The following is a 13,821-nucleotide window of genomic DNA, read 5'->3' as shown; positions in this document are numbered from 1 at the left end:
AATCACTCTTTACCCACCTCTTCCCCCTCCCCAGTAGCCCTGGGCAACCACTATTTTGTTTTGTCACTACATAGTTGACTGTTTTGGACATCTCAAATAAATAGACTCATACAACAGGTGGTCTTGTGAATGACTTCTTTCACATCACGTTTTCAAGGTTCTTTGGATGCCCATATTTTGGTATTATATCTGAGAAATCATTGTCAAATTCAAGGTCATCTTCTAAGTGTTTAGAGTCTGTAATCTATTTTGAATTAGGAACTGTTTTGTGTGGTGTGAGGTAGGGGTAAGCTTCATTCCTTTGCTTGGATATCCAGTTTTCCCAACACCATTGAAGACTATGCATTCTTTATTGAACTTTTTGGTACCCTTGTTGAAATCATTTGGTTTTATGTGTGAGGATTTATTTCTGAATTCTGTATTTTATCTATTTTGTTCTGTTGATTAATATGTATATCTTTATGATAGTACATACTGTCTTAATTGCTAGAGCCTTACAGTAAGATTGAAAATTGGAAGTATAAATCTTCTAGGTTTATTCTTCTTTTACAAGATTTTGGCTATCTTGGGCTTCTTGGATTTCCTATAAATTTTAGTATCAACTTATCAATTTCTGTGAACAAACCATATAGCAGTTTTATAGTGTTTTTTTACTTTAAATTCATAGATCAATTTGTATTAAATTGACGTCTTAACACTACGAAGTCTCTCAGTGGGTGAACATGGAATATCTTTCCATTTATTTAGCTTTTCTTTATTTTTCTTCAACCATGTTTTGTAGTGTTCGGAGTATAAATTTCTTTTGCTAAACTTATTCCTGTGCTTTTAGTCCTTTCAGTGAATTTTTAAATGGAATTTTCTCTTTGATATAATGTTGATTGTTCATTGTTTACATATAGAAATACAGTTTATTTTATATATGGATGTTGAATCTTATATCCTCACTCAACTCAGTTTTCTAGTGGGTTCAAGGTTTTGATATACAAAAACATGTCTTCCGTATGTATTTTATTTCTTCTCTAGTGGTCCTGACTAGAACCTCTAGTACAGTGCTAAAAAGAAGTAGCAAGAGTCAATGTTTTTCTCTTGTTTTTAATCTTTTTTTCTGTGGGTTTTTCTTTTTAATATTGTGCTGGGGGGGTACATTGGAGTATTTACAAAAGTTCTTAAAATGTTTCAAATATATCATATTTGAATTCACCCCCTTGGGTACTCTCTTTCATCCCCCCTGCCCCAATTCCTAGAACAGTTTCAACAGGTATCATTTTTGCATTTTCATACATCTGTATGCATTATTTGAGCCACATCCCTCCCACACTACCACCCCCCAACCCCACGCCTCCAGGCAGAACCTGTTTCACCCTCTTGTTCTCCAATGTTGTAGGAAAAAAACATAAAAGATAGTAAGAAAAACATGACATTTTGCTAGTTTAGGGTAAAGATAGTTACACAGGGAGATTCCTTGTGTTGTTTCCATGCATATGTGTATTACAACCCAAATTGATTCATCTTTACCAGACCTCTTCACTACTTCCTGATCCCCTTCCCATGGTGGCCTCTGTGAATTTAAGATTACTGTATTCGCTCCTCTATAGTGAGCACATCAGCCACATTCAAATTTTTGGTTTCCTTCTCTTTCCCTATTCCTCCTGTGCTGTGGTCTCCCCTTAGTGTGTGACCTATGTCTGATAATATTACTGCATTTATTTTGGGTCTATAATCCACATATGAGGGAGAACATGAGATTTTTGGCCTTCTGAGCCTGGCTAAGTTCACTTAAGATGATGTTCTCCAGTTCCATCATTTTCCTGTGAATGACAAAATTTCATTCTTCTTCGTGGCTGAGTGAAATTCCATTATGTATAAATACCACATTTTCTTAATTCATTGTCAGTAGTGGGTATCTTGGCTATTTCTGTAACTTAGCTATTATGAATAGTGCTGCAGCAAACATGGGTGTGCAGGTGCCTTTGTAGTAACCTGAGTCACATTCCTTTCGGTATATCCCTAGGAGTGGTATTGCTGGGTCCTATGGAAAATTCTCATTTCTAATCTTAAGCAGAAAGCTTTCAGTCTTTCTCCAGTAAGTTTGATGCTGGTTATGCATTTTTCCTAAATGCCCTTACCTGGTTCAGGAAGTTTGTTTCTCTTCCTAATGTGTTGAGCATATTTATCATGAAAAGGGATTGAATTTTATCAAAAAATTTTTTCTGTGTCTACTGAGATGATTGTGTGGATTTTGTCTTTTATTCTATTAATATAGTATATGACATTAGTTGATTTTCTGAGGCTTAACCAACCTTGCATTCCAGATAAATCTCACTTGGGTACATTGCATAATCCTTTCTCTATGCTGCCTTACTAGGTTTTCTAGTATTTTGTCAAGGATATTTGTTTTTTATTCATAAGCAATATTGGTCTTAATTTTCTTGAGATGTTTCTGTCTGATTTTTGGTACCGGAGTCATACTAGTCACATAGAGTAAGTTGAAATGGGTCCCTTCTATAAATTTTTAAATGAGTTTATGAAAAATTATTATTAATTCTTCTATAAATGCTTATTCGAAATTACCAGTGCATCCATCTGGAATTGGGCATTTTTTCTGCATATTCAATTTTTTTTAATTACTGTTTAGTCTTTTATTAAAGATATCTTCACTTGTCTATTTTGTCTTTAGTCAGCTCTGCAATTCATGACTCTTTGGGATTTATCCATTTCATTAAGGTAATCTAATTCATTGGTATATAGTTAGTTCTTAATCTATTTTTTGTAATAGTTATTCCTTTTTTATTTTTACATTAAATGAATATTTTCTAGTGTAGCATTTTAATTCATTTAACGATTTTACAACTTTATGAATATTTTATTTTAGGCATGTACATTTTATCTTACATAAATCTACTTATCATTTATACTAACTTAATTCTAGTAAATAGTACAGAAATTAGTCCTGTGTAACACCATTCCCTTTTCCCCTTTGTGTGCTGCTGTTGTTCTACATGTTACCTCTATATGTTACCAATACAATGACACACTGTTATAATTATTGCTTTATATAATTTTTTAAAGAAGCTGAGAAGTACCTACTTAGAACTTTTGTTATATTAACCTTTATATTTGCCAGTTCTTTTCTTTTGAGAAAACCTTCCTCAATGGTCCTGTACTGCATATCAATAGGATATGTTCTGAGAAATGTATTTTGGGGTGATTTCATCATTGTTTGACCATCACAGAGTGTCCTTACACAAACTAAGATGGCTGTGATATCACTAGGTGATAAAATCTTAGGAGACTATCATATTTATCATCTGTCATTGCCCAAAATGTCAACTATGCAGCTCCTGACTTTACATCCAAACAGTGTCAGCCAAAAAGATGGAGAGAAGACTTTCTATGTATGGTTTTAGATTGTGCATGGCACAACCAAGGAGTACCTTCACATAGCGGTGGATTTGTGTGTTTATTTTGACAATTTATTGGCTGATAACCAGAAAAATGTCATTTCAACTATTCAATTATTTCATTATGCTACAAAATTTTTCTAGTAAAAGTACTTTTCTAGATCATGCAAAAGTGGGTAGGTCCTGAGAAGCAGCCCCATACTCTCTTCCTCTAAAGAAATCTAAGCTTTAGCAATCAACTGGTGTCCATCACTTAGTGTTCCAAGAGAAGCCTCCATTTGTACTCCTTCACAGACATGTCAGACAGAGCACAGGGAGAAAAAACCTGCCCTCACACTCTCTGTTTTTGTTTATTATAAAAATTTTTATTAAAATATATTGTTTATACAGGGGGGATTCATTGTGACAATTCCAAATAGACATATTGTACATTGGTTAGATCACCCCCATCATCTTCCCCCTCTAACCCCTCCATGCCCCACTTAAAGCAATTGCAAGAGGTTCTTTGTTCTATTCCATATAAATGTATGAAGTCCATCAGCCATATACCCTCACCTTGATCTCCTTCATTCACCCTTCCCCTGCCCATTGGTATCCCCCGCCCATTGGTATCCCCCACACACACTATACCTATTTTACAGTCCTGTCTTTCATTATTAAAATTTGGTTGATGTCCAAAGGGGTTTCTCTATGCATCCCCACTGTGGGTATACTTTATTTCAGTCTGTTTAACTCTTTCTATTACTCTCCCTTACCTCTTTACCTCCCATCCCATCTTTTTTAACAGCTTTCAATACATGTCTTTATATCCTCTACCTTCACAGAAATTTACAATATTACTGATGCTCTATTATTCTCTTTTCCTTTCCCTCTTTCCCCAAATCCTTAAAGTAGTTCCACTGTTACAAACATGTTCTACATCTGAGTTTGTATATGATCATGCTTGTTTTTGTTTATATATTTATCTTTTGGATCTATCTTCCATGTATGAGAGAAAACATGCAGCCTTTGTGTTTCTGAGCCTGGCTTGCTTCACTTAACATGATGTCGTCCACTTGCATCCATTTACCTTCAAACCCATGTCATTATTCCTTATGACTGAGTAAAACTCCATTGTGTATATATTCTACAATTTCTTGATCCATTCATCAGTTGTAGGGCATCTGGGTTGTTTCCAAAGCTTGCCTATTGTGAATAGTGCTGCATTGAACATCAGTGTACAGTTGTCTCTATTGTATCCTGAGTTATGTTCCTTTGGGTAGATGCCCAGGAGCAGTATCACTGGATCATATGGCATTTTTATCTTCAGTTTTTGAGGAATCTCCATTCTGCTTTCCATAGTGGTTGTACTAATTTGCATTCCCATCAACAGTGTATAAGGTTTCCCATTTTGCCACATCCTCACCAACATTTGTTGTTGTTATTGCCCTTGAATATGGCCATTCTAACTGGGGTGAGATGAAATCTAAGTGTAGTTTTGATTTGCATATCTTTTATAACCAAGGAAGTTGAACACTTGTTCATGTATTTACTGGCTATTTGTACCTCTTCCTTTGAGAATTCCCTGTTTAATTCATGTAGCCATTTCTTCACTGAGATGTTGATTCTTTGGGGGTTCAGTTTTTTGAGTTCCCTGTAGATTGTGGATCCCGTATCAGATAAAGAGCTGGCAAAGATTTTTCTCCTATTGTGTGGGCTGTCTCTTGAGTCTAGTGACTGTTTCTTTTGCGGTGCAGAAGCTCTTTAGTTTGATGCAGTCCCATTTGTTCATTCTTTCTCTTAGATGCTAAGCCTTTTGAGTTCTACTTCCAAGTGAATCAAAGACCATAATGTAAAGCCTGAACTTTGTAACAAATCCAGGAAGTAGTAGGAAATACACTGGAACATATACGTATAGGGAACAACTTCCTAAGTAGACCTGTAACTCTCTTTTTGTGCCAGAAGCATAAATCAAAGAAATGGCAGTGAAGACATGAGGTCCTACCAGACTCAGGTATTGGCTTTACCTGTTGACTTGCCCTTAAGTAAATCCCAGACTCTGGAACCATCCCTTCTTTTACCACACTTGCCAGCTCATTTTTCTTAATCCATTGTCCTCCCAAGACTTTGAGTGTCCTCAGGACAAGAGACCAGAGCTGCCTATTGAATGATTCTGCTCCCAGTGAGGGAAAATCACATTCTCAGCACTAGCCACAGTTCTTCAGATATCTTCCCAAAAAACAGTGAGGTAGAGAAGTTCATCTTTTGTATTCTGAAACATTAGAACTAGATTGTAATGTGGCAGGCTATTAATTGACCAGACGGTACTCTATGGCACTTAAAGCACCCAGAAAAGTTCATAAGAGCGAAGCCATGAGCAGGACACCTTACAAGTCCTGAGCTGTCCATTCTTTATCAAATTAGTCATATTATATCCCTTTACTGTTCTTTCATTGAAGTTGATTTCTGTGCTCTTCTGAAGTTTTGTAATACACAGCTCTGTCCAACGGAACTCACTGTGATAGAGAAATATTCTGTGTCCAGCATGGGAGTCAACAGCCTCATGGAGTTACAGAGCACTTGATAAACTGAATTCTTAACATTTTATTCACTTATACTTAATCTTAAATTTTATTTAATTTAAAAGCTTTAGATTAATCAATGACATTATCATCTCATCTCAGATATCCCCTTTCCTAATACTGTGTGATTAAACCTTATAAGGTAGATCAAAGGGAAGAGCCCCCAAATGAGTGCTGATAGTTTCATGTATAATAAAAATCCATGGAATGAGCTAGGGAAATACTTTCAAAGAAGTTGCCATAGGTCTGTGAGCCTTGTAAAAGCGCAAGTTCAAGTAGTCACATATGCAGTACAAACATACCTGTGTGGGAGCCACAGCCAAGAAAGAGGAAGCACACAGAGTCCCTGGGGTCTGCCAGTGCTTCCATCCCACTAAACACCACGCAGACTCTGGGGTGGAAACCCAGAGCTTCTTGTTCAAGGAGAAATCTTCAAAGCTGCAATTAGAAACCTTTACTCTATGCAGATAGCACTTGGGTAAAGGGAATGAAACCCATAATACTCTCCTTAGAACTTTTCAAAGAGCTTGCCTATAAAAGTTTTTTACAGTTTTTTGCAGAATCTTCCCCAGGAGTCTTTGAAGTCAGGAGACAGAGGAGCCTATTATCCTTACTTCTCAGCAAGGCACACCTTCCACTGTTTTCCAATACATGTTTTTCAGATAGATATTGATGAAAGCCAGACTGCATAACCAAATATCTGTCCCCTGGAATGAAGCTTGATATTAACAGTGGGGTTTTTTTTCGGTTTCTTTTTCTTTGATTTAAAAAAAAAGAAAAGAAATGCAGTTGCTTGACTTTAGCTCAGTATATGTTAATTTCCAGTGCAATTTTCTCTTTGCCTATTAGGACATACAGTAATATTTTACACTGTGATTTAATTGTCACAAATAATGTGGTGACCTTATCCCAGCTACATTCATTTCTTTAATCCTGTTACCATTTCAAAGTAATTAAATTCTGTACAGCAAAGCCTCCGACATTTAGTGTTTCCTTTTCTCATGTGAATAGTAGAACCAGAAACAAAATAAGACATTATATGGTCATTCTGAAGCCATCATGGAATTAAATGTCCCTGTAGATGGGTCATAAAAATCACTTTTCCCATCTAAGGGAAAGCATGCTACAGAGAGAAAAGTTAATGTCCCAGTAGTCTGGTGTTGTGAACAAGAACAAAGCTCACAGGTGAATTTAATTTTCTCCAGGGGGAATTCATGCTGGCTCCTCCATGTGTTCACAGGTCATAGATCTGTACTGGGGAGTGGATGAAGACGAATGGGACAACCCCGACCTCCAGAAGATGCGCATGAAACTGCTGGAGGATTGCTTGAAAACTTCTGCAGGTCCATGTTTTGTTGTGGGTATAAAAACACTAATGCTTTATATCAAGTCTTAGATGAATGTGAGAATGCTTGCTAGCTTATGATTCTTACAAGGCTTTTCAAGTGAGAGGAAAAGACTTTTTAAATTCCTATTTTAAAAATTTTAGACTGTCTCCTTGCCCTCAAAGTGTGAGAACAAAAATTTCTTCAGCTTTTCCTAAGAAGTGCTGCAGATTAACAGTGAATAATTTGAAATGTTAATGGAAGGGATGATTTGAGATTGACAGCAATTTCTGTACCTTGTGATCAGGAATGAGGATTACTGTTCAGTCCTACGGTAATTAGCCTAGTTTTTCTCGTCTTGCTGTACTATTTATTTTATCATAGTATTTCTATTTCTCAGCATTAGAATTTCTGGCATTTTTTAACACAGTGTCTGAAACCTTGTTAAAGAAAAGCTAATAGGCCGTGAAATCTGCCAGTAGGAAATGGTGTGCTGTGAAGCTAGAGGCTCATTGAAAGCCACAAGTCAACAGATTTTTCAAGTGGAATGCCATTATTAGTTCAGTATTATTTTCTGAAGAATGCTCACTCCTCTGTAGAAGCAGAGTGGTAGGAAGGTAAGTGGGTCATTCTATGGCAGGTGATTGTGTAAAATCATTATTACAGGATATTTTAGACCCCAGGCCCAAAACTCCAGTGTTCCATAGGTCAGGTCTGGCCACTCACTCCAACACTCCAAATAAAGAGACAAGTAATGGTGAAGGACAAAAAACAGGTTTATTACATGGCACAAGCACATCACTAGAAGAGGAAAGATAGCATTTTAACCTATCTTCCCTGCACAGGTATTTAGAGGGAAGGTTTAAGTAAGAGGAAGAACTGGGGGTAAGGGAAGAGGCATATATAATTATTAAACAGTCCTGGTCACAGTTGTGTTCCGATGGTCAGGTGTTCTGGAAGCTAATTGTCTCAGCATTGGTCAGTCAGGGCCTTATTACAGTACGAGTCATTGCTGTCTCTGTCTCCTGTCTTGTTCTTCCTGGATTCCAAGGTGTGTGCAAAGTGACTACAGAAGAAAATGAATCAGAGCAAGGGACACAGATGCAAAATGGAGGTTGGGATGACTAGCTTTTATCCTCCTTTCAGTTAATTCACAGGCTCAATTAAGGAGTCAGTACTTTTCATCAAAAGCAGCTTTTTTTTTTTTTTGCAGATTAAAAGCAAATTTCATGTTTTTATTTTTTATTTATTTATTTTTATTCATATGTGCATACATTGTTTGGGTCATTTCTCCCCCCTTCCCCCCACTCCCTCCCATCCCCCCCTTACCTCTCGCTACCAGGAAGAAACTATTTTGCCCTTATTTCTAATTTTGTTGTAGAGAGAGTACAAGCAATAATAGGAAGGACCAAGAGTTTTTGCTAGTTGAGATAAGGATAGCTATACAGGGAGTTGACACCCATTAATTTCCTGTGTGTGTGTGTTACCTTCTAAGTTAATTCTTCTCGAACCAACTTTTTCTCCAGTTCCTGGTCCCCTTCTCCTATTGGCCTCGGTTGCTTTAAAGTATCTGCTTTAGTTTCTCTTCGTTGAGGGCAACAAATGCTATCTAGTTTTTTGGGTATCTTACCTATCTTCATACCTTCCTTGTGTGCTCTCGAAAAGCAGCTTTTTAAATACCTGTACATCATCGTCTGAATTTGGGTAAGAAGGCCTTTTTATAAATCCAAACAGAGTCTCTAAATATATTGAGATGCTTCCCCTTGGAACAGAGGATGCTCTGAGGTTTAGGAGTTACTAGTGAGTACCACAAAGGAAATACTGTATCACGCCAATAAAAGCTAGCTACAGTGTATCAACAAGAAGGTTTTGACATTTATCCATTTATGGTAAGCTTCACATAGGATTAGGAAGTCCTACAGATATAATTTCAGTAACCTGACCAGCTGATAATACAGTTCTTACCAGGAACATTAAAGTGTATAAAGGCCCTATACGAACAGGCTTACTGTTAGTTTTAGGGGTACAGAGGGTGACTCATAGGACATTGTGATTTTGGAGACTAGTTTCCTAAAATGTCCTGCTTTTATGGAGCTTTCATTCTTCTGTGGATAGGAAGGAGAAAAGGCAAGCAAAAGCAAAGAAATAAATAAAATAAGTCAGATGGTGATAAGTAGAAAGATAAGGGGGAAAATATAGAAAGAAGAGAGAGAACACTAGTGAGGGGAGAGCTTAACCCTTTCCAATGGAAGAGTTGGAGAAGGCCTCATTGACAAGGTCACTTTGTTTTAGGGGATTTTGCTTTTTTCTTTTAGTGGGACTGGGGTTTGAACTCAGGGATTCACACTTACAAAGCAGGTGTTCTACATCTTAAATCATAGCTCCAGTCTGTAAAGATCACTTTGAAAGGGATATAAGAAGAAGATGAAAAGAACCGTGTAGACATTCCAGGACAGACCTTTCCAAGTAGAGGGCTTAAGCACTGTGGCATCACCAGGGAACTGCAAGTAAACTACTGTGCCTGGAGCAGGGAAAGTAAAGTGGGGAGCCTGGGAGTGAAGATCTTTGTTAAGAGAAGAATTCCTCATTATTATGCCTCAACGTGATTGGGAACCATCAATTTTGAAAAGAAAATTTCACTAAGACAATTCTATATCCTAAAGGTGATTATAAAGATTTCATTTTACTCTAAGTGTCAAGGGAAGTCCCAACAGTGTGCTAAGCATAGAACTGAAGTGACCTGACTTATATTTTAAGAGCCACTTTGACTTCTGGGTGCAGGGTAAGGACAGATTTTAGAGTGCTTTGCAATTACACAAACAAGAAACCTACATGGTCTAGGACCTGTGGTTTAAAAAAATACCTGCAAAATACCTCTAAAAGCCATGTTGATTATCTGAAGAGTTAGTAGTGGAGGAGGAATTAAGACATTTTCCAGGTCCTCAGAGGTTAGAACTGGGACCAATGGATGAAACTATAAGGAAGCATTTCAACTCTGGGTAAGGAAGTTGGAGGGTGTAGTTTTCTCTCGGGGCTTGGTGTTCTACATACCTGGGCCACTGATTCTTACATTTCACAGCTGTCTAGCACTGATGAGTCACTTCAGTATTCTAGGCCTTCGTTTCCTTTTCTGTAAGACAGAGGTATTAAGTATCTGCCTCACTGGGGTCATTCTAAGAATCAGAAGAAATTACAGGGCACTTTTATGGGGGCCACACAAGAACCCACAAGAAGTGTCGATTGTTTGTTGTTATCATCATAATTATCTGTCACATAATGAAATGACTTAAAGATCAAGTTACCTGGCTCAAGTTGCTGTAAGTACATCACCAACAAAGCTGGCTTCAAAGTAAGGACACAAGGAGGGATGCCATGGAGATTTGAGCACAAGAAAATAGATCAGGTCAGATTCCATTGCGATCAGAAAGCCAGATGTGGACAGCTTCACACTGTGAGGAGGCCATAGGCCATCTCATTCACCATGATCTTCATAGCTCTGTGTTAATCAGCCTAAGAGATTCAGGAGGAAGACAGACATTCACCCCCTTTTATGACCCTGTAGAGTATTTTACCTAAACTAAGCTTAGTCATGGCTGTCAACTCCAATATCTTAATGATAAAAGAATGAATAATATAAAGACTGCAACTTGAGCAGATTCTGAGAGCAAATGTTAACTGATAGGACATCAGCAACAACTTTATTGAGTGTAAATAAGTCATTTATCCTTCTATCTGCTCCCCTATTGCATGTTTAAACCAAGGACAACCACAAGGAAACCCTGTAGATAGAGATAGGCTCCTTCACCCAATGATCCTGAATTACACAATGCTCTTCTCAGGGCTTATAGGAAACAATACATCTCTCTGGCTTTTCTGTTGTAACTATGGTAACAATGGGCACATGTCATCATTGAGCTTCAGTTTCCTGTGTTCCCTTTAGATATTTCCACAATTCAGGATCACCCCTGTGGGATGTAAAGCTTAGCATATTACTTTTGCTAGTACTGAAGACTTTGGCAAGAAAATTCACCATTCCTGAATGAAAAAAAAATATTTTAATATCTTCACAGATATTATGTTAGCTATAAATAAATTTAGGACCAGACAAAGCTTTCATTTAAATATCCAGGGAATGAGGCCCAGAGGGAACTGGGACTTTAAATATTATATGTGCTTGACTCTTTCCAACTTTTTGTTCTAAAAAGTGTCATTTTTATATGGCCTAAAGTTCCATTGATATGCAAGCTGTGTTGCTAATCCTGAAAAGATATTTTCACACATTTTTTTTTTGTCACAAAAAGGACAGGATTCTAAAATAAGAGTGTCTTTTCTGGGTCAGAAAAGACCCCCGGTGAAAAAAGAACCCTATACACTGTTGATTAACTTGGGAGACATATTGTGAAGAACGTATTGACAAAGAACACCATTTGTATAATGGGTAGAGTGGAAAAGCCTGGAATTTGGAAGAGGTGTACTGGGGATCGAACCCAGGACTTCATGCATGTTAGCAAACACTGAACCACTGAGCTATATCCCAACACAATCTGTGTTAGAGCCCTGGCTCTCCCCCATGCAGATGGGGGGCTAATATCAACAAACTAAGTGTAAAAGTAAGCTTTCAATCAACTTCAAAGCTTTATTGTGGGGATCAAGTGTGCTAAGATATGTATGAGTTCTTTGGTAAACTATAGAAGGTTATACAACCATTTATAGAGTTACTAAACTATGACAAATTACTTTCAAGCAAGAGTAAAACATCTTCATTCATACTGAACATTTATTTGATTTCAGACATTTTCCCCTTAAAATTTTGCTAATAATAAGTATTAAGACTTGTTGCAGACAAATATTAAAGGATTTTAATTCATTCTTATATCTATATTTTAAAACTTTATAAAATATATGTCATAGATAATACTTTGCTAGAAACAAAAATCACTGGATTTTACAGTTTTTGCCTGCTCTTAAGGAGGAATTTTGACCAGGGCTGCAGTGACCAGGGACTGCCTCACCTTGTAAATGCAGAGGGTTGCTTCTGCCTATGCGAAGTGTGGCACAATCCACAGAATCTTCCTCGTCCATCTGCCCTACTCCCTCACCCATAAGACACCCTGTTGGAACAGGAGAGAAATGGCCCTGGGGTGCTAATTATCTCATCTTCATCCTTTTTCATGGTGTGTGTACATGGGGAGGTGGGCCTTTCTTCCTGTCATTGCTCCAAATTTGTACACCCCAAAAATTTACTTATAGAATTTGAATATGGACCACTGCACCCTAAGTGAGGGCCAGCTTCTTGGCATAATTAATGACTTCAATATCCATCCTAAGAGGCTACAAAAAGAAAAGAAATCTAAGCCTAAGAAGATTAGAAGAAGAAAAGATACTTATCAGAATGCAACAGATTTTAAAATACTTCCAAAAATTCTCAGCATTATTTGTGCCTCTGAATATAAAAGGCTGGTAGCATTTGAGAACTGGAAAGAGCTTTAACTAAGTCATCTAAAATCCTGATTTTACCAGGTAAAAACTGAGACCCAAAGAAGTGAAGGAAATTGCTATTTCCTGAGTTCATAAAATGTACTAAGCACCTTGCTGAGCACTTTTCACTGCCCACTGAGGTGGTTATTTCTCCAGTTCTATCATTGAGGAATGATAACTGAGACTTAAGTGGTTTCTGTAATTTGCCAAAGTCACAACTACTACAAGAGCCAGGATTCCAGCCTGCATCTTTTTAATTTCAAAGCCTACACTCTTCCCACTACAAGTCTCAGAATGACTTAATCAGAAGCTAAGGTGAGATTCAGAATCCAATTCCCTTTCCATCAGTCTGCTGCTTCTTGCTCTGCAGATGTACAGGAAGTGTAGCACGACATCCCACTCCCGTTTTCCTTGTGGTGGTCTCTCTCATACAGTTGAATGAGTCAGATAAGATGATCAGGGTTCTAATATGCAAAGTACTTTTCTCTACTGGGAAGTAAAGCTGAATCATCAAGACTTTATTAAGGCTGCTTAAGCCAACTCTTAAATTCTATAATAAACTTGGACTTTTTCATCTAATTTTCCTGGATAGAGAAATTGAAACTGCCAAAACTTGTGCTGGAAAATGCCAAAAATGCAAATTATGGAAACATCATAAAGATTTCTATGTCTTTTTTCCCCTTTCACTTTCCTAGTACCTACTCACTCTGTACAGCCCAGAGCAAGCAACCTAACATCCCAATATGGTTCTAGAAATGTATATTTCACATTGTTTTTTAATAAAATGCAACAAGGAAATCTATCTAGTACCTATCCTGTATAAGACTGTGAAGTTCTCTGAGCTAAAGGTAAGTAACATATTGCTTTTTTCCTCTTAAGTATCACTTAAACAGGGAGGGAGGGAAAGAGTAGTGAAATATGGTATGTTGGGCTAATGCAGTACCCCACAAGTACTATGGAGACCAATCCAAACACAGAAATGTTTTCTGATTCTGGGAGCGAGAAAAGACCCCCAAAGGAAGTGATGTTTACACTGAGACTAAAGGACTAAAAACT

The 13,821-nt window shown here is 37.4% G+C and overlaps 1 protein-coding gene across 2 annotated transcripts in view; it reads left to right on the top strand.

Annotated features, from left to right (window-relative positions):
* Positions 1 to 13,821, top strand: part of Nwd2 (NACHT and WD repeat domain containing 2) — a 165,139-nt gene that overhangs the window by 82,584 nt on the left and 68,734 nt on the right. The window contains exon 3 of one of the 2 annotated variants that reach the window (XM_020187066.2): positions 7,203 to 7,319. In XM_020187066.2, the coding sequence (XP_020042655.2) occupies positions 7,203 to 7,319 (117 nt within the window). The remainder of the gene's footprint in view (positions 1 to 7,202; positions 7,320 to 13,821) is intronic. The other variant, XM_074042462.1, reaches the window with a different exon arrangement.

Source organism: Castor canadensis, chromosome 9, assembly GCF_047511655.1.
Source record: "Castor canadensis chromosome 9, mCasCan1.hap1v2, whole genome shotgun sequence".
NCBI classification, from domain to species: Eukaryota; Metazoa; Chordata; class Mammalia; order Rodentia; family Castoridae; genus Castor; species Castor canadensis.
The sequence above is the reverse complement of the archived record's forward strand: the minus strand, read 5'-3'. Positions and strand labels throughout refer to the sequence as shown.